Source organism: Lampris incognitus, chromosome 15 (genome assembly GCF_029633865.1).
Source record: "Lampris incognitus isolate fLamInc1 chromosome 15, fLamInc1.hap2, whole genome shotgun sequence".
Lineage (NCBI taxonomy): Eukaryota > Metazoa > Chordata > Actinopteri > Lampriformes > Lampridae > Lampris > Lampris incognitus.
This window is the reverse complement of record NC_079225.1, coordinates 39,043,372-39,069,406: the sequence shown is the minus strand read 5'-3', so window position 1 is coordinate 39,069,406 and position 26,035 is coordinate 39,043,372. Positions and strand designations below refer to the sequence as shown.

The 26,035-nt window shown below is 48.0% G+C and overlaps 2 protein-coding genes across 2 annotated transcripts in view; one reads left to right on the top strand and one right to left on the bottom strand.

Annotated features, from left to right (window-relative positions):
- The window catches only part of bach2b (BTB and CNC homology 1, basic leucine zipper transcription factor 2b), a 35,703-nt gene extending 29,044 nt beyond the window's left edge, over window positions 1-6,659 (top strand). The window contains exons 3-4 of the mRNA XM_056294899.1: window positions 4,615-4,821; window positions 5,789-6,659. Of these exons, the coding sequence (XP_056150874.1) occupies window positions 4,615-4,821; window positions 5,789-6,271 (690 nt within the window). The 3' untranslated portion in view covers window positions 6,272-6,659. The remainder of the gene's footprint in view (window positions 1-4,614; window positions 4,822-5,788) is intronic.
- Window positions 6,660-18,299: 11,640 nt separating this feature from the next.
- On the bottom strand, window positions 18,300-20,137 carry gja10b (gap junction protein alpha 10 b). Its single transcript, XM_056294090.1, has 2 exons — window positions 18,749-20,137; window positions 18,300-18,338 (listed from the first exon to the last, which is right to left on the bottom strand). The coding sequence occupies exons 1-2, from the start codon at window positions 20,135-20,137 to the stop codon at window positions 18,300-18,302; spliced, it is 1,428 nt and encodes a 475-aa protein (XP_056150065.1).
- Window positions 20,138-26,035: the final 5,898 nt, after the last annotated feature.

Here is a 26,035-nt window from a genome sequence, read left to right as displayed (position 1 = left end):
TTGACAGGAAGGAAATTCTTCACGTTATCAACGTCTATCACACAGAACACAACAGAAAGAAACTAGTACGTAAATGGGCGATAAGAAAACCTTCACAGAGACGCACACAGATATTAGCCTTGTAGTCAGGACCAGTACGAGACCAACTCCGGACTCGAGTCCAAGACTGAAGCCTATCAAGTCCAAGTCAAGGCCGATACTTTTAAGGTGGGAAGTCAAACTCAAGACCAATGAGGACAAAGCATCTGTGAAGACTGACACCAGAACAGTGCAAATCCAGTTAAACACCATGGCAGTAACTGTTTAGTCTATTATCGAAGTAAAGTCGATATTTCAGTACGCTGTAATATTTATATAGGCTTCCTTATTTTCTCCTGCCAAGGAAGGAGTATGTCATATTCCGATTTTCCAATGTTTCAGAGGCATAATAGTAATTTAAAAAGTAAATAGATATTGCACCTTATTGATCTCCGAAGTGAAAATTTAGTATTCATTTCAATAATGTGAAAAAACTTGAATTAAATCTTGAAAAATTTTCGCGAGTCCGCACTTTCTCAGACTGAGTCCAACTCATTATGCTGTGAAGTCCAAGAAGAGACCAAGACCCGAGTCCATGCTACAACCCTAACAGATACACATAACAAACCCGCGAAGACAAATGAAGCCAACACTCACATATGCATCCCTGTAGGGCTCGATCAATACGGTAAATGAGGCTCCAGCTCCAGCTAGCAGTATGTTGGCGCCTTGGGGGCCAACTCGGGTCAACTCCAACCCACAACCCTTCATCCCGTGGTAGCGCTGAACACACAGGCACGGCCCTTGTCTTCATGAGGGAGCATCTTCACCACCCTAAACCGCAGGGCAGACCGTGGCTGAAGGAATGAGCTGCTACCAACTCCCTCTCAACATTATCTTTACCCCGATCAGGGGAAGGATGGGAGTGTGTGACACTTTTCATAATCTCATTAGGAAGCACTTGAGCTTAATTACAGGGTTAATTACAGAAGTATGAAGGAGCATGTCCAAAAAAAGAAAAAGCACACAGTATGCAGGAATCCTAACCCTTCGTCACATGAGAAGATCTCTTTTAGGAATCGGATTAAATGGCGGAGCCTAGTAAGCGTAGGTGAGCGTAAGTCTGGAAGCCTTGTAAAATAAGTCGCAGAGGGTGGCCCAGTTAAAATGCCTTGCGCCAATTTCTGCAAGTGGAGAAAGTGTCTGTGTAGAAATAAAGTAAGAGCTGGGGGGACTGCCGGTGATAGAAACATGAAAACGCCTCCCACCCGCCGCCCTGTAACAGTTTTCTACTTGTCTGAAGAAAAACAAGGCCGTCAGAAAAGAGGAACAGTGCGTCGCTGGCCCTGGTTAGATGAGCCCTACTTTTTACTCTGGACCCCATTTACTGCAGAATGACCCAGAGAGAATGAGTGAATGTGTGAGAGAGGGAGAGAGAGAGAGAGACAGAAATGTACGGAAGCCATAAAACAACCGCCGCCGCCTGCCAGCTTCATCTGTAGCAGCGAAGGAGATGACTCTGTTTGTGATTAAACTGCTGCTCCGAGAGCCCCCACAATGCACGGCGGTTAGCATGGGAGTGTAGTCTCCCTCTCGCTCTCTCTTCCTTTCTTTATTTCTCCCTCCACAGACAGGAAGTCGGACTGATGGCCTGTGTGTGATGGGGGGGGGGGCTATTTTTAGTAGGTCCACCAGGGGAACCAGTTCTACTACAAGACTGGGATGACTGAGTACACCTCCGTGTGGTCATAAATTCAGACCAGACTGCTCTGGATTCACAGAATCTACATTCCTTTATCTCTCTCTCTCTCTCTCTCTCTCTCTCTCTCTCTCTCTCTCTCTCTCTCTCTCTCTCTCTCTCTCTCTCTCTCTCTCTCTCTCTCTCACTCACTCACTCACTCACTCACTCACTCACTCACTCACTCACTCACTCACTCACTCACTCACTCACTCACTCACTCACTCACTCACTCACTCACTCACTCACTCTGTGTGTGTGTGTGTGTGTGTCTTTGAGGCTCAGAGTCGACATCATGCCCCGGCGAGTGTAGAGAGCCACGCACGGCCTTGAAAGCGCCGTGCATTATTTATTCATGTCATCTGCATGCAGATGTCAGGTCAAGATGAGAACTATGACTCCTACTCTGGCTGCCGAGGCCAGAGCCTTTAATGAAGAAACCCAAGACTTTCTACCCCCCCCCCCCCCATAGGGATAGATTGACAGAGATATTCGCTCCTTAGGCAGGGGATAATTTCGATTTCAGTCTTGCATAGGCACCTCGCTCTTGGTTGCATCCTCTCAAAAGAAACCACCACCAGCACCCCCTGTCCCCCGCATGCAGTGCTTACACCCCGGCAATGTATAAGCCAACAAAGGTTTACAGTCTCGTGGACAGAGAGAGAGACAGACAGAGTGAGTCCCTTGCACTCTATTGTCCTCCACTGCAGGTGTTTCACTTGGGCTCACTGCCTGCAGTCATCTGAGAGGTCAGGGAGGCTCCAGGGAGCTTCTGGACCTGCTTCAGCAGCCAGGCACCCCAGGATATATATATATATATACACACACACACACACACACACACACACGTCCACTTACCCACTCCACATCTCTTCCTCCTTCGTATGACTTTGTTCTCCTTGCACCCTGGTGAGGTGTCCATGGGGGTGTGCAATCGAGGGCGGGGGGTGGGTTGGGGGGGCTGTTCGGGAGGAGGGTGGCTAAGAGGAGAAACGGGAGAGAGCAGCGAGCTCCTCTCATCTCTGCCAAGCTCTCCAGCTCTTCCTCCTCTCGCCCTTTGTTATGCCTTCGCTCCGCTTTTCTGTCTCTCTGTTTCTCCCCCCCCATCTTCTCCTCTGCCTAAAGCTACAGCTCCCTGGTGCAGGCAGATACCACTGGGTTGGATCTGCCTATGATGTGCTCATCAGAAGGTTTGCCATCACCTGAGGGAAAAGAGGCCAAGCTTATTGCTGCGCTCCAAAATATGGAATTAAAAGAATACTCTCACACACACATACACAAAAATTCCTATCCTAAATTTTTGCATTTCAATGGGTTTGCATAGCTGGTGCTGCCGTGCCAAATCAGCACTGCGTTTCCCCTTCTGATTCTTTGTTCTTTGTGCAGCTCTTGAAGAGTGCTATCAGTTGCCGATGCAGATATTCATGCCCCACAGAAATCGCCTGACACTGATTTGGATCAGCTTGACGAGTCACTTGCCCCCCACACCCCCCTCAATCTGTCACACTGGCACCTTGCCAGGCTGTAAGAGCCAGATGGAGAGACCCATTTCTCCACTCACCTTTTTGCCTCTGCTAGAGAATGTGGTACATGGTAAATATGTGGGCTGAGAACGCTTACGGCTCACCAAATTGTGTGTGTGTGTGTGTCTGTTTGTTTGTGTGTGTGTGTGTGTGTGTGTGTGTGTGTGTGTGTGTGTGTGTGTGTGTGTGTGTGTGTGAGAGAGAGAGAGAGAGAGAGAGAGAGAGAGAGAGAGAGAGAGAGAGAGAGAGAGAGAGAGAGAGAGAGAGAGAGAGAGAGAGAGAGAGCAAGAGCGACACACACACACAAACGGGAATGGGGTGCTTCTGTCATCTTGTGGTTAAACATGAGAACTGCAGCATGGTGAACGCGTGTCAGGGACGCTTACAAACTACCATTTCCTTCACAGTGAAAGTGTCTGACCTGATGGACACAGCGGCTGTCTTCCCTACTCCTGCCATTCTTCTGGTCAGGCGTTGTAAACGTTCACTTAGTTACTTGAGAAAAAAATGAGACAACCATCCAATGCTGCATCACTTTCAGCTCCTTTCAGGGCTTTTAGTTGGCTCCATTTCTCAAACTAATACACAGCGTTCATGATCTGATGGTGAAATATGTCGTGTTTGTCGTTGTCGGTACAGTTATTGTGTTGTCACCGTACGCCACATAGCCGTGGCAGCGCGTGCCGTGATGGATTGTACCTTTAACACCCTTACAGAAGCATGTCCGGAAAGTCACATATCTACAAAATCATCACGGAAATTTGAATATGGTGAAACAACCAGGGGTCGGCACGGTGGCACAGTGGTTAGCACGGTCACCTCACAGCGAGATGGTCCTGGGTTCAAACCCCAGGGTAGTCCAACCTCTTGGGGGGTCATCCCAGGTCGTCCTGTGTGGAGTTTGCGTGTTCTCCCCATGTCTGTGTTGGTTTCCTCCGGGTGCTCCAGTTTCCTCCCACAGTCCAAAGACGTAGGTCAGGTGGCTCGGCCGTACTAAATCGTCCCTATGAAAGTGTCAGCCCTGTTATTTACTGGCGGCCTGTCCAGGGTGTCTCCCCGCCTGCTGCCCAGTGACTGCTCAGATAGGCTCCAGCATCCTGCGACATCAATTGGGATAAGTAGCTTGGATAATGGATGGATGAACAACCAGGAATTTGCTGAAAACTGTAGTTGGACTAATTTAACTTCATACGTGATGCTGCTCCCCAACCCTGAAGAGTGTTGCAGATGTTATGTGGCCTGAACTGACAGTGAACTGTCACTCAGCGTCCACTGTTTTATATGGAGTGCTCGAGAGTTTACTGAAGTTCCTCTCTTTTTCTCCTCTTTTTCCAGGTAAAGCTTCCTTTCCCCGTTGATCAAATCACAAATCTTCCACGGAACGACTTCCAAATGATGGTAAAAATGCACAAACTGACCTCAGAGCAGCTGGAGTTCATCCACGATGTGAGGCGGCGAAGCAAGAATCGAATCGCGGCGCAGCGCTGTCGCAAGAGGAAGCTCGACTGCATCCTGAACCTGGAGTGCGAGATAAGGAAACTGGTGGGTGGAGCCGGACGGCGATGCGCTGACATCAGTGAACTGTTCGCCACCTCTTTAGCCACACCCTCATCACATGCATCATTTACCCAAGTTCCCGCTTAGTAAAAACTAGGCCTGAACAAGATATTGCTTCACAATCGACGTGGTAGGGTACACATTTGTGACTGTCACATTGCAGTCACATTAGCCTGCTTGATAAAGACCGTTGCCTCCCAATACAGGGATCACCAGTTCAAATCCCTGTGTTACCTCCGGCTTGGTCGGGCGTCCCTTACAGACACAATTGGCCGTGTCTGCAGGTGGGAAGCCGGATGTGGGTATGTGTCCTGGTCGCCGCATTAGTGCCTCCTCTGGTCGGTTGGGATGTCTGTTCGGGGGGGGGGACTGGGGGGAATAGCGTGACCCTCCCACGCGCTACGTCCCGCTGGCGAAACTCCTCACCGTCAGGTGAAAAGAAGCGGCTGGCGACTCCGCGTATATCGGAGGAGGCGTGTGGTAGTCTGCAGCCCTCCCCGGATCGGCAGAGGGGGGTGGAGCAGCTACCGGGACGGTCTTGAAGAAAAACATTGTAGCACATACTGCTGCATAATGGAGCGTTGATATTCAGATCTTATACAATGTAGCCGATCGGCATTATTTATATAAGAGACAATTTCGGCAGCGTTTCAGAGAGGCACAGAAGCGTGCTCGGTATTACAGCTGCAAATGAAGTGTTATCACAACAACATGAAGACGTTTGTAGAGAGCGACAATGCTTAAAAATGCAGTTGTTCCCCTTTAAGCTTCTTTTTGAATGAAGCGTTACTATGAGCTATGTGGTAAAACAAGGGCGATCTCTAGTCATTCATAGATCACTTAACCACAGCAAGGCGTTGAAGCCAGTTTTTCTCCCCTGCATTCACATCACTTGTGCTTGTCTGTCGCTCTGTCTGTCATTGTGTGTTCGTGTGTTGTCATGCATGTGCAGGTCTCCGAGAAGGAGAAGCTGCTGACGGAGAGGAACCAGCTGAAAGCGTGCATGGGCGAGCTGTGGGAGAACTTCTCCTGCCTGTCGCAGGAAGTGTGCCGGGACGTGCAGCTCAGCCCGGAGCAGGTCCAGTCTTTACACCACTACTGCCCCGTGCTGCGGCCCGCCAACTCCACTGCTAGCAACAACGCCGCCGCCGCCAACCCCAGCTGTGACCCCTCGCCGGGACTTGCGCGCTCGGCTGCGCCGGAGCCGGGCGGCTTCCTCAGGTCGCCCGGCCCCTCGGAGAGGGAGCCCGATGTCGCCGTCCGGAACGGGGCGGACTTGCCGGCGAAAGACACGGACGGCCCGGAGGCGGGCTTATACGCCGCGTCCGAGCTCTCCTCGGAAAAGTCCAACCAGACGGTAACGGTAGACTTTTGCCAGGAAATGACTGACAAATGTACAACCGATGAGCAGCCAAGGAAGGACTGTACCAAGTAACGGTGGTGATGTTTCGGTTGCTTCCTCGTTTTCTGTTGTTTTTTTTTTTCTTCATTTGTTTGTTTGTTTGTTTTTTTTTTTTATTAATATTATTTAATTTTGAGTTTTACTCCTCTGACAAACCCTCGCTTTGGGTCATTGAGATGGTCAGCCTCTGCCAGTGTTCATTGAAAACAAGCTTAGTTTTTATTTATGTGCTTATGTGCTGTCTTTTTTTCTCTCTATTTTTTTTTTCAAAGGTTGACACTAAAGTTGTCTTAACAGCAGCAATACTGTCCTGCAGGGATTCTCCTATGGGACAGAGTGGGAACTTCTCACCGAACCCTTACGATGGTGCTATACTCACCCCAACCTCGACAGTGGAAACGCTGTTTTTTGTTTCTCATGTATGAATCGCCTTCTCACCACAGGGAAGGGCAAAGGTCACAGCTCAAAGTCAAACCTCAAATGGACCTAGAAGCAGCTCTCTTTGTCTCTCTGTTTGTCTACCAATGGTTTAAAATATTTCTTTCTGCCTTTCTCTCTCTCACGCGTTCTTTCCCCCTTCTGTCAATCTATTCTACCTCTCTCACTCTCTCTCACTCTCTCTCTCTTTCTGTCTCTCTCTCTCACATTCTCTCGCTCTCTCTCATTCGCTCTCTCGCTCCCTCTCTGTCTGTGTCTCTCTCTCCATCTCTTGCTCGCTCTCACTCTCCGTCTCGCCCTCTCCCTCCCTCCCTCTCTCTCTCTCTCTCTCTCTCTCTCTCTCTCTGTCTGTCTGTCTCGCTCTCTCCCCGTCTCTCTCTCTTGCTTGCTCACTCTCTCCCCGTCTCGCTCTCTTGCTCTCTCTCTCTCACTCTCTCTCTCTCCGTCTCTCTTGCTTGCGCTCTCTCTCTCTCTCTCTCTCTCTCTCTCTCTCTCTCTCTCTCTCTCTCTCTCTCTCCTCTCTCTCTCTCTCTCTCTCTCTCTCTCTCTCTCTGTCTCTCTGCGCTCTCTCTCTCTCTCTCTCTCTCTCTCTCTCTCTCTCTCTCTCTCTCTCTCTCTCTCTCTCTCTCTCTCCCCCTCCATCCCTGTCTTGCTCTCTCTCTCTCTCCCTCCCTGTCTCGCTCTCTCTCTCTCTCTGTCTCGCTCTCTCTCTCTCTCTCCCCCCCCCTCTCCCCCTCCCTCCCTGTCTTGCTCTCTCTCTCTCTCCCTCCCTCCCTGTCTCGCTCTCTCTCTCTCCCTGTCTCGCTCTCTCTCTCTCTGGTTGTCTCACTATCTCAGTGGCGTGCTACGTCACGGCAATTCAAACTCAGGTAACTCTTGTGAATGTTCAGCGTAATTCATGAAAACTTAGAACGCGGCTTCAGTAAAACGACAGATTTATGATGCAGTCAGACTGTAAAATGTTCATATGCAAAAAAACAAAAAAACAATACAAAACTCAAGACAAAAAAAAAATCAAAACATATTCAGCGTCTCAAGATTTGTATCTCTGTGTACAGCGCCACTTTGTACAGGCTGTACCCAAACATTCCTCCTTTGCCTTCCTCAGCACTGAGTTGAAAGTGGGAAAAAAGTGGAAAAAACAAAAAAGAACACAAAACAAAACGAGTGACGGTCCGCGAGGCGGTTTTTAACGGCTTCCCCCCCCCCCACACATCAGCAATTCCATTGTGTTTTGGGTGTTGTGACGGTGACTTTCAAGTGCTTGGCAGAACATAAAAAAGTGTACATAGTATGGAGCATGATGACTGTAACGTTGATGTTGTACAGGTAGAAGTGTAGATGTTTTGTTTTTACACCGGGGTTGTATCAAGCACCTTTCTGCGAAGGGAAAAATAATTGCTTTGCTGTTTCCTGCCCTGCCCAACGAAATATTCCCCGTCACGGTGGGGGTTCTTCTTACTCAGGAAATCGGCTCGACACACATGTGCTCACACACGCACACACACACACACACACGAGTTTTACTTTTTACTGACACACATATTCAGCAGACAGCTAAATAGGATTTTTGGCCCCGCCCCCGCCCCGCCCACAATGCATGTAACATGTGACATTCACGATGAGGACGTGTGTTTTAACGTGTGGCTCAAGCCGACACACCCCCCCCTCAACCTCGTCTCCTCTGTTAATGTAAAAAAACTAAAAAAAAAAAACCCTAAAAAAATCCACTTTTGTGTTTCGGAGGAAATGACGTCATTCCCAGTACACCGCAAGATGACGCGTTGAAGCGCCTCGGCGTCACCGTTTGATGTTTTCCCGACGTTTCATCACAAAAAAAAAAGAGAAGAAAGAAAAGAAACCCTCCACCAACCTTTCACTTTCGGTTCACACGCGGTTTCTAAGAGCAGCTTAGAGATCTGACGAGGAAAAGGACAAAAAAAACCACCAACAACAACAAACGGAACAACCCAAAGATCTAATCGGTGGATTCGGACTCGAACCTTAAAAGATTCAGACTCGAGGCACTTTGTTTGAGCGTGAGCCCCAGGCGCGCGGCTCGAGCTTGCACTTCACGCGGCGTCTTCACGCGCCGGATCGTCTCAGACCCCGTCCACGTGTGACGCTGAAAAGCACTTAATTAAGCCGGCACTTCACAAACCAAGCGTCTGGTCAATAGGGCAACGTGGCTCCGCAGTTTAAGATTATATATATATATGTATATATATATATGTATGTGTGTATATATGTATATATATGTATGTATATATATATATATACAAATATAGATAGACGCCCCTTTGAAGAACTTATATCTGACATTTAAACATTGAACACGGAATAAAGCTCACGTTTTACTGCGAGGCTGTTAAACACCTTGGGTTTGTGTTTCTTTAGGAATTGAATAAGCTAATTCAGAGTTGATTTGACATAAGAAGCGGGGTGTGTGTGTGTGTGTGTCGTCAAGATGATTTGAGTCACGCGAGTCATGTGTACCCTTAATTGTACACTCGTTGGAACTTCCTGTTTGGTGCCGTGCGTGCATGCTGCCCGTATCAGCCCTAATTAGTTCGTCCCGTTCGTTCGTTCGTTTCTTTGCTTCGTGCGCGCTCGTTCTCTGCAGCGACCCGCTCGCGACACGACACCTTTACATTTTCCATTAAGAAAAACAAACCCCCCCCCCGAAGAAATCACGTCCACCTCATCACGCACGTGCCTCAAAGCACGAGCTTATGTGAGGAGTCAAAACCTTAAAGGAATGAATTCGGTTGGAATATGAAGGGACCCCCCCCCCACACACACACACACCTACACACCTACCTATATTTAAAGCCCCCCGATCTGTATCTGCAGTATGGTGCCCCCTGTTGAACACTCCTGCTCGATTCAATGGATCGACAAGGAGACAACACAACGATGCTAAAAAAAAAAATTACTAAAATGTATTTTTAAAATGTGCTGCATAATATTGTAAATTAATTCCTCAATGTTTGTAAAAATGGAGTCGGAACAGACGTGTTTTCCCACGTGGTTATAACGCCGCGTAAACCTGCTTTTGGTCTCCAGCTCTGTGTACATTTATGAATCCATGGGAATATTTAAAAGGCTTACGTGGCCGAACGGACCCCGGATCGGGGCTTTAAAAAGGACAACCCCCCACCCCCCCGCCCCGTGTTTGAATGTGTTCGCCCACCGGCTCACGGTTGTGTACATTTCAGGTCGGCCTCGCATGTCAAACCGAGGCTGCTGGGAAGTTTGAACGTCTCCAGTTTAAGTCGATGTGTATTTGATGATCCTAAATCTGTTGGTTTCCTAAAGACTTTGCCCATATTTTGTAGAATCTCAGCCAGTTTCACATGCACACACACACACACACACACACACACACACACACACACACACACACACACACACACACACACACACACACACACACACACACACACACACACAGAGTACATACATACCTTTGGCATGTTTTATGGAGACACAGCCTGAGTGTGGAGCAGTTGTTATTCTTTGTCGACTGGATTTTGTCGTATCCGTCGGTCCCTGTATGCATATGTACTGGATTGCAGATGGGAGCAGTATTTACCGTTCTGGAGATCCTGCCATGATCTTCATCACTGGAGGGTTGTCTTTTTGTTTGTTTGTTTTTTGTTTTGTTTTTTTATTCTTATGCAAACATTATGCAATTCATGACCTGTTCTACTTCTTCCTACTTGCTTCTGACCTAACATTTGGAAAAGCACAGACCCATTCGGCTTGTCTCGTTCAAGTAGCCTCTGTATATTTTGAGTTTTGTCGACATGCATTTGAGTTGACGTGGTTGATCCTACCACCAAAAAAAAAAAAAAAACCCAAAACAACTTTTGGTTTTGTTTTGTTTTGTTCCTCGAGCTCCAGGCGTCCTAAATGATCACAGTTCATGTTGGGTCGTTTCCGACGGCAAACGTGTGCAAAGCATCACGGTCTGTGTGGAGAAGCGAGCCCTTCTAGGTTATTGTAAATGTTGTAAAGGAAAGTAGCTCGTGCCGGGAGCTCAGGACCACTCCGTACCTGCTGCACGTGGGGCCTCGCGGCGGACAACTGGGTCGTCCCAGGCTTTACTGTCTGATGAGATGGGTGTCATCTTAACACGCCATTAAAAACAAAACAGTCAGGTTTACATCATCACCCCCCCTCCCAAAATTTTTTTTTCTTCTTCCGCATTTGCTCTTGTTTAACGTCTCAGGGTGCCAAGCTTTTTACGTGATTCTCCGTGTCGGCGGAGTGTGGAGCAGACTTTCTGTTTGTGTGTCGCCGCTTTGTTTGTTTACTGAGCAGAGATCTTGTGTTGCTTTGCTTGAGAGCCAGAAGAAGAAGGTCACAAGGACGTCAATCAGATAGAGTCCCTGAACTAAAAACCCCCTAATCAGGACCAGTAATTGTACAAGTCTAACTTGGCGGGGCGGGGCGGGGGGGGTGGAAGTTGGGTAGTGGGTAATAGCTGGTAAATGTGTGAGGTTTGCCCCCACATTCCTCCCTTTTGTACGAGCAGAACACACGCTACCGAGACCACACGGTGGACTTCCGGTTCTGGTGACCGTGGGTCGGCTTACTGTTGCTGTAACTGTGTGTGTAACTGAACGCTCTTACCGTTCTTCTTCTTTCTTTTCGCTTGTGTGTTTGTCCCGTTAAATGCAACTGTATTTTTTTTATTTTATTTTTTATTTTTTTTTGGTTAAAATTGTTTTTGTTGCTGCTTCTTTGAAACAAACACTGGCTCCTCGACTCCAAAGGTTGTTCTACAAAGACAGAAAAAGACAAAAAAGAGGAAAAAAGAAACTTGCCTTTCAGATTGCTCAACTTTATATGATACTGGTATCCTGGTTGAACGCGCCGGCTGAGGTCATCGAGTAAAAAGAGAAAAAAAATGTTTACAAAAAAAACAAACAACAAAAAACAAAACAAAACAAAAAAGGTGTCGTCACGTTTCGATCAATTCGCCGTGTGAAATTTTCTAGGGTTCAATTCCACGGGTCATCGGTGTGTTCGTAAAAGAGACGAGCGACTCGTCTGCGGCCCAGCTCCCGGGACGGTTCAGCATTACGTGGATACACAAAGTGCACCTCCGATATTTGCCTTAGAACTTGCAGAGGCCATAGTTCACCCTCGAGTGAAGTGAGCGGATGCGGGGGCCCGGCCCCCCGAGTCACCCGGTCGGACTTTCTCACACTTATCTACCTGTGAAATCCTTCATACCTCTCTCATAACTGGTCAATGACTGTATCAACAAACTGCATCAGGTGTTTTTTCTACATGCTTTTTACACAGATTCTATGGATTGTTGTATGAGTAGATTTTGGTGCATCATTTTTAATGTCATAGCTCTTAAGCTTGTAGTCAAGAGTTGTTTTTTTTTGTTTTTGTTCCCCCCCCTCCTCCTCATCTTTTCTAGGTGACTGTTTTGTGTTAATATTGTCAATTTGAAATAGCCGTTATTTGCTTATTCTCTACTAAGAGTTCTTACCTTTATAATTTTCAAATGCTACATGACCCTAATGGATTAAAATGACTTAATAACCATTGTATATACGGTATTGTGCAAACCCCATTTTCATTCATTTCAATTGCTAGTGTTATATAAATGACATTTTTGTCTAGACACCATTTCTGTTTATGAAATAAAGAAACATATCATGCATATCATCGTGTCCTCGTTCATGTTTTATATGGACTGGTGGGAGAGAATAGTGCACGGTTAGAGTCGCCTGATGTGATCGTGTCAGTCCCCGCTAAACATTTCCCTTCACTCTTACATAGCATGTTGTTTGGCACTAGCTCTGACCTTCTGCACTCAAACAATAATCGGTCGGTTGGTTTCTTAGAGGGGCCACCACCCGAGAAAGTGGAGGGAATTTAAATACTGGGCTTGATTCTCAATTTTCCTTGAGGCCCCATATTGACTCAGTCATACAGAAAATAAATTGCAGCCTGAGAATATGATCTTGCTCTTCACCCTGTGGATCAGCAAAAGAATAGCTTCCCTGTTGGTGTTAGCAATACCAGATTAGATCGGAGCACACCGGAAACAAACCTCCGCCCTCTCGCCGTAGTTTATACTGGCTTCTGCAGGTTTGTTTTCAGGTGTCCTCACAGAACCCGTCACCGGTTTATGTAATTGGTGAAGACACTGTCGCCGGTTGCAGTTTATTTTGAAATGCCTTCTCTTCAACTACCCTTCTTACTTGGCACAATTTTAAATCCCATACAGGTCACGGGATAGTCTAAGGCAGGGGTGTCAAACTCCGGGCCTCGAGGGCCGCAGTGTCTGCAGGTATTTTGTTGCAACCGTGCACTACACCACCTGATTAAAGTAGTTCCTTTCCCCTCCTTGATCCAGGACGTGAGCTAATTAGTTAAATCGGGTGGTGTAGTGCACGGTTGCGACAAATACCTGCAGACACTGCGGCCCTCGAGGCCTGGAGTTTGACACCCCTGGTCTAAGGCCCACCGGGCCTCCTTTCCCCTCCGTGCCTGGACTCTACAAAGAAACTGGGCGCTGCGCCTTTAAATTTAAAGCGCCGTCTGATTGGATCAGCCTGCCCAGTTCGATCAGATCCCTCCCCCCCTAATCACTTCAAGGCATCTGTGGCGCCTCCCTTCAAACAACTCGCCCTTGCTTCTACTTACACTTGAGATATGGAAATGACCTGTCCGTAATGTGTGGCTCCATGTTAATGCGTGTCTGTGGCTGTGTATGGTGACTGCATGTGGCCAGTGGGCGGGGCCAGTGGGCGGGGCTAGGCCTGGGAGAGCTTCTGTCTGGGTAAGCGTGAGCGCATTGGCGTTGTGTTGTTGTATGTGCTGTCTTGTCTGTGTGTTTGTGTGAAGCACCCTCTTGAAAACGAGACGGTTCGCCTGAAGGATTTTATCTTGTTAATAGTGAAGTGCCCCCCCACACCCGTCGCATCCACAAGTGTTCAATTAAGCCACGCACATGGGTCCTTCTGAAGCGGGGAGAGAGTGTTTTAATTGAAAAAAAGAAATTATGCATAACACATTCACATCACAACTAACATCCTTCAAAGCTATTCATAAGCCGCATCATAGTGACAGAAAGCGTGGCGCTTGAAGAGCCCTTCTCCGCTCGCCTCAGCTTGATCGAGACATCGGCCCTGTCCCACAGAGTCGCCTTTTTTTTTTTGGCGCGGCTGCTCTTCCCGCGTTAGAAAACACTTCCGGTTGTCCCAGGCAGCGTGTTCCGTCTCGTTTCGCGAGCCGTGCTGGGCGCGTGGCACCAGGTGTCCTTTACGCTGGCATGTACAAAACAATGCGAAGGGGGCTTTGGTTTCAGGAGCGCTTGTCGGTCCTGATCCTGCTGCGGCTGCTTGAGAGGTACGAAACCTTTTTTCTTTTTCTATTTTGATATTTTGATATTCCCCCCCCCCTTCCCCCGATTTTACCCGGCCAATTACCCCACTCTTCCGAGCGGTTGCTCCACCCCCTCTGCCGATCCGGGGAGCGCTGCAGAACGACCACGTATCTCCTCCAAGACACGTGGAGTCCTTTCACCCGACGGTGAGGGGTTTCGCCAGGTGGGGCGTAGCGCGCGGGAGGAGGATCACGCTAGGCCGGTGCTAGAATGCCTCGTCCGGCGGGAGGTGGGAGGGAACTCCGCTGCACGTCATCAAATGCTCACAGCGGAATCGACCAATATCGACTCGGGGGTCCTTCGACTACACATGACGTCACGGAGTATGTTGATTTAACGCTAGCTTTATAGTTTTTTAGCTGTGTATGTTTACAATCCATGCTGACATAGCGTTGGTTAGTAAAGGGGGCGACTAACGTCAATCAACTGTTTCCCGCTGTTCCTAAACTGAGCTAGCCCCTACCCAAGCCCCTAACCAAGCCCCTACCCAAGCTCCTAACCAAGCCCCTAACCAAGCCCCTACCCAAGCCCCTACCCAAGCCCCTAACAAGCCCCTACCCAAGCCCCTACTCAAGCCCCTACCCAAGCCCCTACCCAAGCCCCTAACCAAGCCCCTACCCAAGCCCCTACCCAAGCCCCTAACCAAGCCCCTACTCAAGCCCCTACCCAAGCCCCTACCCAAGCCCCTAACCAAGCCCCTACCCGAGCCCCTACCCAAGCCCCTAACCAAGCCCCTACCCAAGCCCCTACCCAAGCCCCTAACCAAGCCCCTACCCAAGCCCCTAACCAAGCCCCTACCCAAGCCCCTACTCAAGCCCCTACCCAAGCCCCTACCCAAGCCCCTAACCAAGCCCCTACCCAAGCCCCTACCCAAGCCCCTAACCAAGCCCCTACCCAAGCCCCTACCCAAGCCCCTACCCAAGCCCCTAACCAAGCCCCTACCCAAGCCCCTAACCAAGCCCCTACTCAAGCCCCTACCCAAGCCCCTAACCAAGCCCCTACCCAAGCCCCTAACCAAGCCCCTACCCAAGCCCCTACCCAAGCCCCTAACCAAGCCCCTACCCAAGCCCCTACTCAAGCCCCTACCCAAGCCCCTACCCAAGCCCCTAACCAAGCCCCTACCCAAGCCCCTACCCAAGCCCCTACCCAAGCTCCTAACCAAGCTCCTAACCAATCATAAGATTGGTCGATTCCGCTGTGAGCATTTGAAGACGTGCAGCAGAGCCCCCCCCCACCTCCCTTCGGACGATGCATTGTAGCACCAACCATCACACTAACCCCCCCCCAAGTTCCACCGCCCCCAACAGGTGTCCTGACCGACCAGAGGAGGCGCTAGTGCAGCGACCAGGACACATACCCACATCCGGCTTCCCAGCCGCAGAGATGGCCAATTGTGTCTGCAGGGACGCCCGACCAAGCCAGTGGTAATACGGGGATTCGAACCGGCGATCCCCGTGTTGGTAGGCAACGGAATAGACCGCCGCGCTACCCGGACGTCCACGATTATTTTTATTATTATTTTTATTTTTATTATCATTATTACTGTAACCTACAAAAAGACTCACTGGCCGATCCCCAGGAGGTCGGCCCCCTTTAATCGAGCGGTTAGTGACGTCGCCTCGTGGTGCAGTACAATCCCGGTTGAATCCCGTAGCGGGCGGACATACTTCCGCCTGGCGATCGGCCAATGAGCCTTTTTGTAGGTTGCGTTAGTCACCCTCTCCCGGAAGCACGCCCTCGCGCTTTGCTATTCCCGCGCTCCGAAGAAACTTCTGTGGCTCTACACGCTTCCGGACACTTCCGGATCCCACCGCTGCAACCGAGCATATTTCCGCCCGCGGCGGGATTCGATCCGAAGTTGTACTGCACCACGACGCGGCATCGCTAACCGCTCGACTAAAGGGGGTCCGCGACCCCCCTGGCGATCGGCCGGTGAGTCTTTTTTCATTCATTCACCCAAAACTTGATTGCAGACTCAGGGTCCATAACAGACAAAGACAAATAGGTACAAGATAAACCCTAGACCAGTGTTTCTCAACCGGGGATCCGCGGACCCCTAGTGGTCCGTGGTGTAATTGCAAGGGGTCCGTGAAAATAGAATATCTTTAAAAAAAAGATCCTATGACATTTATAGAAATAGGATTATTTTACTCAAATGTGACTGAGACCTTTATCCACCTAAACTATAAAGGGTAACGGGACTTTTTCTCTAATTACATCTGTTTCACAAGTGTAAGTTATTGTATTTTAATAAGAGATCTCGCTCCCGTTTGCATTGTTAAAAGTTACTGCATAAAAATTCTGTTGTTACATATATCTGAAAGTTACTGCATAAGAACTCTGTTTTGTTAACTATATCTAAGTTACAGCTGAAAGCTCTTATTTTTGCCCCAAAGAATGAATAAATGCTATAATGCAATTTAAAATGCAGTTTCTACTGTTTCTATCAAATTGCAACCCCCCCCCCCCCAAGATCAGGTGGAGGGGTCCTCAGGGTAGATCAAAAATACGCAGGGGGTCCAGGACCCCAAAAAGGTTGAGAACCACTGCCCTAGACAATACACAGAGTAAAATAACACAAAAGGAACAAATCAGCGTCTCATAAGAAGGCAGCTATACCAGTGGTCCCACTTCCGGGACTGGTAGCGTGTGGCACCGAGAGACTGACGCGCCCGTTCTGAACACATTTTTAAACATTGGGAGTTTGAATCATCACAGAAAATGGGCGCGGTTTTGTGAACTCAAAGCTATTGGCTGCCGTCTTCCTGGCTCCGTGTCAAAGGTCACCGCGCTACCGCCACCGCTCATGTCCGCCGACATGATAACTGACCGATAAACGTCGATTCATATCACAATTCGGTGAGTATTCTGACTTCATGACCCAAAATCTGTTACAAACAACAACAACACACAGGTAGGTGGATATCAAGTTTTTATTTTAGGGTTTTAAACATGAGCGGTAGCGCGGTGACGTCTGACGTGGACCCAGTTACCCACAGCTCTCCTACGTAGCACAGAGGGCTACGGGCACACCCTGTATGCAAATTAACTGGTGTCTACGTAGCCACCGGCGCAGTTTGTCATTGGACACCATCTACAGTCAATCACAGCTCTCTCTCGCGAGTGGCGCGCTGTTTAGGCCACTGAATTTCTCCGTGGTCACGTTCCAGCTCGGGACCCAGCCTGTCAATAGGACCTTTCAGATTTTGATGTCAGTATCACTTTAAACCCCTGATGATTACATTAACAGAGTCACTGAGCCGGCAAATACATTGATACATGAGATTCCTCAGAAAAGCCTGGAAGGTGTTGACTCCTGCAGCCACAAACATTTCACTTGCACCGCACCATCTAGGAGTAGTCTCATAGCATCGTTATAAGCTACTCTTTTTTGTAGGTTACAGTATTGTTATTGTTCTTTTGAGTTAAAAACGTGTTAGACCTTGGTTAGGATGGTGCCGCTGATTTTCTGTGTGGACCTATTCGACAAAAACAAAACAAAACCAAAACGCACATCGCAGCCACTATGGGGGAGAAAACATACGCCGCCTCCTTCCTCCGCGGCACGCGCACACACCAAACACGGCGACACCCCCATATTACGTCAGACGACACACGAGGGGTCCAGCACGTCAGACGTGATAAAACACGAGGGGAGCAGGAAAGGTGTTTTCCAGCCGAACTCTCTTGGTAGACGTGTGATCTGGGACGAGGCGTTCAGCTACAACACTGCCACCTTCAGTCTAACCCACACCACCGTCGCTGTCCCCCTACGCCAGGGGTGTCAAACTCCAGGCCTCCAGGGCCGCAGTGTCGGCAGGTATTTGTTGCAACCGTGCACTACACCGCCTGATTAAGCTAGTTCCTTTCCCTCCTTGACCCAGGAGGTGAGCTAATTAGTTAAATCGGGTGGTGTAGTGCACGGTTGCAACAAATACCTGCAGACACTGCGGCCCTCGAGGCCTGGAGTTTGACACCCCTGCGCCTACGCCTACACCCGTTTCCCACCCCTGTTTGTCAATGTGGGTAGATGAAGGACAGGCTAGAAACAAGTGCTTACTTACTGCCCGTGCACAGTGCGTGTCTTTATGAAAGCATTAAGCAAATGAGACAGGGATGGGTTTTGCTTTGCGACCAGGATCGTTGGATCCCCTTTAGCGGCATATTTCCACATGTCCATTAGCGTTCCACAGGTCCCTTGGTTATCTACTTTTTCATTATTGACGACAACTCCAGAATCATGCTCTGAAAGAGACCACACCACAGCAAATGATTAGGAGGTGTAATGGCAAAGCCTGTATCCAGCGATGTAGCGGTGAAAAGCAGCTGGGTAAACGATGATCTTTAATTAGTGATCATCGTTATGTGACCAACTAACCAAGAACAGCAGTATCCTCAGAGAGGAATTAATTTATGTGTTTTACCCACTGAAATACACCATTCTAAATATCTTACATCAGTTTGATGCCATTCACTTTTTTTTGTATATGATAAATTTATGTAATGGACATTCATGTCAGCAGTAGAAAAGGAGGGTAAGTTATAGTCTGCAAATAAAAAGGTGAGTAAGCTATGGGCTGTTGATAAAAAGGTGGATAAACTGTATTTAGGTGAAGTTTGCCCCCCACTACACAACTGCCTGTGTCTATACTTACCATAGACATTCGTCGCCCGCCGGCTGGTGGAGGAGGGGTTGGGCTCGGGCTCTGCCCTTGGGCCTCCACTTCCATCTCACTCTGATAATCAAAGCTGTCAGACGGACTGACAAGGTTGCTCTCGGAGAGTCCCCGGGACATGAAACTGGCCTTCCTGGCTGTAGGATGGTGGCCGCTTTCGGGGGAATTGCTTGTGTCACTGAAGTCTTTGCACACGCTGACTCTGCTCTGCTTGCGAAGTGGATTACGCAAGGTCTCCATGTGGGTGGCCACTAGGGAAGGCCGCCGCTGTGCACCTCCGCACCGTGTCTGGCCTGGGCCCGGGGGTCCGTTGGACTCCTCGCTGCCGGAATGTTTTCTGTTGTCTATGGTGTAGCGCCGCCCGGCTGCCCCCAGCTGCTGTAGACTCTGGATTTCAGTCTGCTGCTGGTTGGAGTTATTGAGAACACTGTTACCAGCAAGCCCTTCCTGATCTTGGGAGGTTGTGGAGGCCACGGTCAGAGTAAGAATGTCCCCTTGACCATCAGAGGCCATTGGATAGGCAGTCTGTGTGAACGGCATCATCCTCTGCGGTGATGAATTCGAGAGTAAACAGACCTGCTGCACCATTGAATTTTTCTTCGACCAGCACAGGCTGTCCTCGTCTCCGTACTTGTATCCATACAGACTCTGCTTGATGTTCTTCACCCCGAGGTGGAATATCTCCAGGAGATTCAGGAATAGAGAAACCCCGGCGATGACAAGCATGAACACCATGAAAATATTCTTCTCCGTCGGCCTCGACACAAAGCAGTCCACAGTGTTGGGGCACGGCAGCCTCTCACATTTGTAAAGAGGAGACAGTCCGATGCCGTACAGAGTGCACTGACCTGTAATGAAACCCACCTCCACCACAGACCTGGTCAAGATATGAAACACATATGTGCGCAGCAAGGAGCCCCTCAGCGGCGCTTTCCTCACTCGCTTCTGTTCATCCAGCTTTCTGAGTTCTCTCTCTATCCTCTTTTGGTCCTCTTGGATGGGGTCGATCCCCTCGAGTTGAGCTTTCAGGAAGGCCTTCCTTCTGTGCCTCTCTTTTTCAAGGGCCCTCAAATGGTACAGCGCATGGCCCATGTACACCAGAGACGGGGAGGACACGAAGATGATCTGTAAGACCCAGTAGCGGATGAGGGATATGGGGAAGGCCTGGTCGTAGCAGACGTTCTTGCACCCGGGCTGATCCGTGTTGCAGACGAACTCACTCTGCTCGTCGTCCCAAACGTCTTCGGCGGCCACGCCGAGAATGAGCATCCGGAAGATGAAAAGGATGGTGAGCCAGATCTTCCCCACAATGGTGGAGTGGATGTGCACCTCCTCCAAGACACTGCCTAAGAAATTCCAATCCCCCATCTTCTGTCACATAACTCCCGTGCTGCCAAAACGGCGGATGCAGAGACGAGCGTGAGTAGTCAATCATGTCAGTTTAACACAAGTTTTAAAGCGGTGATTGTGAGAATAAAGCAATTAAATACGGCATTACTTACGTTATTTCAGGGATCTGTGGTCCATTTCTCTCAGCTAAAAACAAATAATACGAGCAAGTTTACTCTTGTTAATGCAAGGGTTTCTGTCTCATCCATTTAGGACAAATGAGACCCCGCTCTGAACTGCAACAGACAAAATATATCAATGCCATTGCAAACTAGGGCTCCCGGAGTGAACTGATTGATCACCACGTGACCCTCCAGCGCCCTGCGGTGGGTTTTTACCCCGCAACGTTTACCAGCAGGGACACTGGAAATACTACCACAAGGTCCAGTCCTGTTCTCTGCACCATCTTCAAAATGATCATCATGTCGTTCATTTGATGTTTTTTTTTTACATCCACCTCTCTCGTAATATTTCATTTTCATTTTATGTGCTCTCAAGTTATAGTTCAATTTTAATTCTCTGCTGTTTCACTTTTAAACCGCCTTTTTGATATCTTCTTTTTCTGCATGTGATTGTTCTAATTCATTTGCTTCTTTCTGGTGTAAAGCACTTTGCACTGCAAAAAGTTCTGCATGAATAAGGTTTATTATTACTGTCATTATTATTATTATTATCATTATTATTATTATTATTTGCAGCCATGCAAAATGTCTGGAAGTTTTGAATATTCTGGCTAACGTTATATTCTCCACTATAAAAACCGAAAACTGTGTGGTGTGAGTAGGGTTTTTGTTCTGTTCGTCGTCGTGGTATTGACTGAAAAATCCATCTGATAACCACTCTACCATACTGTGTTTATAGTTGGCTGAGCAATGGGCTATTTTCGGAGCCCGTGTTTTTGTCTTGACCACAGCAGACGTCTAAAACCAGTCTGATGCACACTTGAACTCTGATTTCGTCCACAGCCTGCGCTCCCATCTGGCTCCATGTCCCTGGTCTGTCTGATGGTGGGCTGCCAACAGCATCCAGATATTGGCCTCCACTCCCACACCCGGTGGCCCACTTTCTGAGCATGTGTGTCAGTTAGGCCAATGCTGCCTTCAGTACCGTCAGACAAACAATATTTCCGCAGCAATATCATTAAAGGAATGTACAATCATACATTATATAGAATTAGCAAAACAGTATGATTGTGTTAATGAAGTGTAGTAGTGTCGTGTGATAGTATTAGATGCCTAGTTAGTTACTGCTGCCGAGATACTGTGGCCTGCTACAGCCTAATTAGTACATAGCCCTGCAAATAGAAATTGTGGCAAGCCTGCGTGGAAAAATGGAGGACAGAGACGAGCTTCCTTTTTAATGCTGAACCTGTGTCCCATACGCCGCATGACCAACACGAGTGGCTTTTATTTTGAGACAACTTTTAACATTTAACAGAATGACATCAATCAATCAATCAATCAAGCTGCATTTTCTGCTGCGCTTTTCTAGCTGCAACAGCCACTCAAAGCGCTTTACAATTACTTAATACACACGCACGCACACGCACACACACATGGTGTGTTCGAATTACATGGGAGCCAATGGGAGCTGAGCTCCCCATGAAGGAGGCATCAGCTCCCTTGAAAGCTGTAAAACTCTAGATCTGTGGGGGGTCTCTAACAAAATATTTTAAAAAACATCATTTGATCACAAATAATGTATCTTTCGACGTTATTAGGATTCTTTATGTCAGTGAAATAGATTGTTTTTAAATAAATATGTTTTCGAAAATAACTACGCGCCATTATTCGTCCGTGAATGGGACATTTGGCTGCACTTCACCACCGAGACGCTGCGGGGCGCTGTAGGGTAAGCCTAAAGCAACCTTGGTTTCGGGAACCTCGGTATGTTTGAAGCGTTGACGAGGGCGCCGAGGTGCGGAGACGGAGCGTTATTAATGTCTTAATATTGCCTTAGCTAGTCACGTCAGGTAATCTGCAATATTTTTCACCATGCCTCCTCTTCGTTTGGGTTTAACAGCTCGAAAGCTAAAAAAGTTGCTGATTCAGAAAAAGTCGGCGACGTTAGCGTTAGCGTTAGCTAGCTCGGCTGCTGCTAGCAACATTTCTGATGAGGGCTCGACCGCCACTGACGTTAACGAGGTCAGGCTCGATCAAGTCATTTTGCGTTTTCTACAGAAAAGCATGGCTAGTGTAACCAGGTTAAAATTAATGTTTTTATTTTATTTTGTTTGAGTATGAAATATCACCAAATCCCGTCTGTGTGCTGTTATTTGTGTTTACTACATTTTATTTTATGTCATTATTTACTTTTATGTGTTTTACAACGACCGTCATATACGTGTACTGTCGTTTTACGAGAGAGGTCTTATGGGTACACGGAAGACGGAACGCGGGAGAGGCCATTTTTGTTTTGTGGGAGGAGTCTCAAGCAGCAATCGAGCCGAGACACACGTGTTTCTGACCGTGGGACAGTTTTGCTGGTTGAGGAGAACGTAACCTTGAGTATCCCTGTAAGAAGATACTGCAAGCTGTGGGATAAAATACTTGTTTATCCTTTCTTACATCGGAGTCCCGTGGACGGTTTCTACTTCTAACGCACACGAGTGGAGTCCGGGCAGTGGTTGAACTTCGACCCCCACGTCCGTAAGAAACACCGCTCCCGCTGGAGGACTGGACGGTTGTCGAAGGGTTTGAAACCAAAATAAATGGCAAGGTGGGCTAAATAGAGTCCTGTGTGTCCCCGCTCCTTCCTTGATCATGATGCAGTGTACTCTTGTGATCTGGTCTCGCCACACAACATTGTCACTGGCCGCTGAGCCATGCATGCCATTTACATGTGTGAGTGAGTGTTGGTGATCTCGACTCTCGAAGTAAGCAACTAATTGTCCTTGGTTTTAACATGGCAACTTGTTTTTTGTTTTGGGTAAAATATTTTATATATAATAGACATATATAATATTGTTTTGTGTTTGGTAAAATATACCAAAGTTTGGTAAAAATATACTCAAAGTCCTCCACTACAGTGTAGTAGTAGGCCTGGTAGCTGGTTCTAGGGCATTAGGCTAAACATTCGATTTCCTTGACACGGTGCTCGTGTCAGTGCTTATATCCAGTCATACACTGTAATAAAAAAAGTCCCATTGCTGTGTGGGCATGAATTGAGCACATGCGTACGTTTTTTTTTTTTGCCCTGTTTTTGGAGACCCCCACGAAGCTGAGTTTATGTAATCCATCATCTATTAACCTCTATCACCACATCGTGGAGCTTGCAATAACCCAAATAACATTGGACAATCTTGCATCATTGTTAAGGATAAACATTTGAGAATCAACACCAGGGTAAATAAATAGTTTTATTTTCAGCAAAGTAACATATAGACAACTTTCACAATATTGCTTTCCGCTTCCGGTGTGGGAAGATGGCGGCGCGAATTCACCCAGTGCCAGTGTGGGAAGTCATGGCGGCGAAAATTCACGTTTGCGGCGGCTTCACCCAGTACTGTCCATGCCGTGTCTTTGCCCATGTCTGCGTCTAAGTTGTTTCTTCGTTTGTTGACTGAGAGAGCTGGTGCTGGATCGGCTGGGAGAGCCTGGTGTGGTGTATCGTGTGGGCCCAGGGACCACAGCCCTGCCCCCAGCTGCTCCTGAAGAGGTATCACCGAGGGCGGTCTGACAGGACACAGAAGTGGGGCAAGCTAAGCTAACTGCTAGCCCATGCAGACCGGCAGTTCCGATAAGCCCAGTGGCGGCCTGGCAGCGGCCTCGCCTGGCGTTGACTGCGTTTTTAATGTCGTCGTGTGGAGTGCGAGGAGGTTTGTCAAAGGTGTCTGGCTGAGAGAGCTAGCGTTGGATCGGCTGAGGGAGGGAGCCTGGTCTGCTGCCTCCGGTGGGCCCAAGGGCCACGGCCCTGTGCCTGAAGAGCAAACACAGAGGGCGGTCTGACAGGACGCGGAAGCGGGGCAGGCTAAGCTAACTGCTAGCCCATGCAGACCGGCAGTTCCCAGTCATCCTGGCTGGCGTTCGTTTCCTTCGGCAGTCATTTTTTTTTTTAGTTTCAATTCAATTCAATTTTATTGTCATTAAAAACAATGTGCAGGCACATGTTAAAAATGAAATGAGGGCTGTGGCTTCACCAAACAGTGCAAGACAAACACAGCAAACATTGGCTTAATGTCAGTAGTCTCAAACAGCCCATGTCAAATCTTTTTGTAATACACGTGTAAATAAGTTAATCGTTGCAAATCATATTTCGGTAGCCTTAACCGAAATAGGTAGCGATTGTACAGAAAACGGCTTGTGTTCTATTGTAACAGGTGTCTGAAATTCAGATTTGGCCAGAAATGTAAAGCGCTTTGAGTGGCTGTTGCAGCTAGAAAGGCGCTATTTAAAATGCAACTTGTCCCAGATGCTACCAGAGAGGTCTGCAACTCTCTAGAGGTGATGTGTGGGTTGGCCTTTACCTGATTTATTATTTTTCTGGTGCTTCTGGGTGATAGTTTTGATGGGCGCCCACTTCTAGGCAGAGTTGCTGTCATGTTGAAGGCCCTCCATTTGTAAATTATTTGTCTTACAGTGGCTGGATGGAGCTGGAATCTTTTGGAGATGGTCTTATATCCCTCCCCAGACTGATGGGCTATCACTACCCTCTTCTTCATGTCCTCGGATATCTCCTTTGTTCTCGGCATTGTTGATTTGTATGGGACCACAGTGGTTTGGTTGGTTTCCTCTCTCTTTTAATTAGTGCAGGCCAAACCCTTTCCCAAGGACGTCTCATTTCATTGGTCTGCTTAAATGATTAATTAAGCACCCAAATGTGTTTCACCCGAGTCTGTTACTTGCTTGACTTAACCAATGCAGCTGGGGGTTCACTTACTTTTGCACATACACTAATTCCATGTTTCATGTAGTTTTTGGGCTACTTAAACAAGTCCCACTAAACAAGTACCTGCAACTGATAAACATATATCTGACATTTCATACATAAAAACTGGTGATGATAGAATAAGAAAATCATGGTAAAACAACAGAAACATCTAAACTGCTCAAGGGGTTCACATACTTTCAAGCAGCACTGTATGTGTTAAGTTTGGATATATGTGTTCTTGTAGTTCTGGGATATGTTTTTGTCTTTGTGTTGCACTGCTGTGCACTGGGGGAAACGATATTTCGTTTACAAATAAAGTGTTCCTGATTCCTGAATATTGAGTCATACTATTTGCAAGCGTAACCCCCGTGATTTGCACAAGACAATGGCGTTGACTCCAACGTCGTTCCCCGTTCCTACCAGTAGAGTGCGCACTCGCTCCAGATCGCTCTCTTCATTTGATTAATGCAGACGACCAGAGCAGGCAGATATACCCGTGCCGTGGTGAAATCTTTACTAGGCTTACAACTTTCTCTATAGTTCATGAAGAAGCGCTATATGTTGGATTTTACACTAAGAAAGATGAAGATCCCTGCTCTTGAGAACCAACGTTTGACCGGCGAGCGTCAGCCCTTTGTGTTTTACCGAGCAAAGCTCCGGTGAGTTTAACACCGAGTCACGCTGATAATAGCTTAGCTTATTATGCTAGCTAATTTCACCCCGTGGTATATTGATTTTGTGGCTATGTGTGCAACATTAGGTATCTTCGTTAAGTATTGTAGCGTGCACGAATAAGTAAGACACTGTAACCGGTTATTTTCTTGCCCGGTGCGGGATTCGATACGGGGTGTACTGCACCACAAGGCGACATCACTAACCACTCGGCTAAAGGATCAGACCCGTTAACTAGGGGCTAACATGTCTCATTAGTAGTTTACAACACGTTAGCTCTTGGCTAACGGGTGGGACCCTTTAGTCGACTGTCGCCCGCGGTGCGGGAAACACGAC

Coding starts and splice junctions, on each gene's coding strand:
- gja10b (XM_056294090.1), bottom strand. CDS start 20,137: ATGGGGGATTGGAATTTCTTAGGCAGTGTCTTGGAGGAGGTGCACATC. Junction 18,339..18,748: donor GCGGGCGACGAATGTCTATG/GTAAGTATAGAC, acceptor GGTCTCTTTCAG/AGCATGATTCTGGAGTTGTC.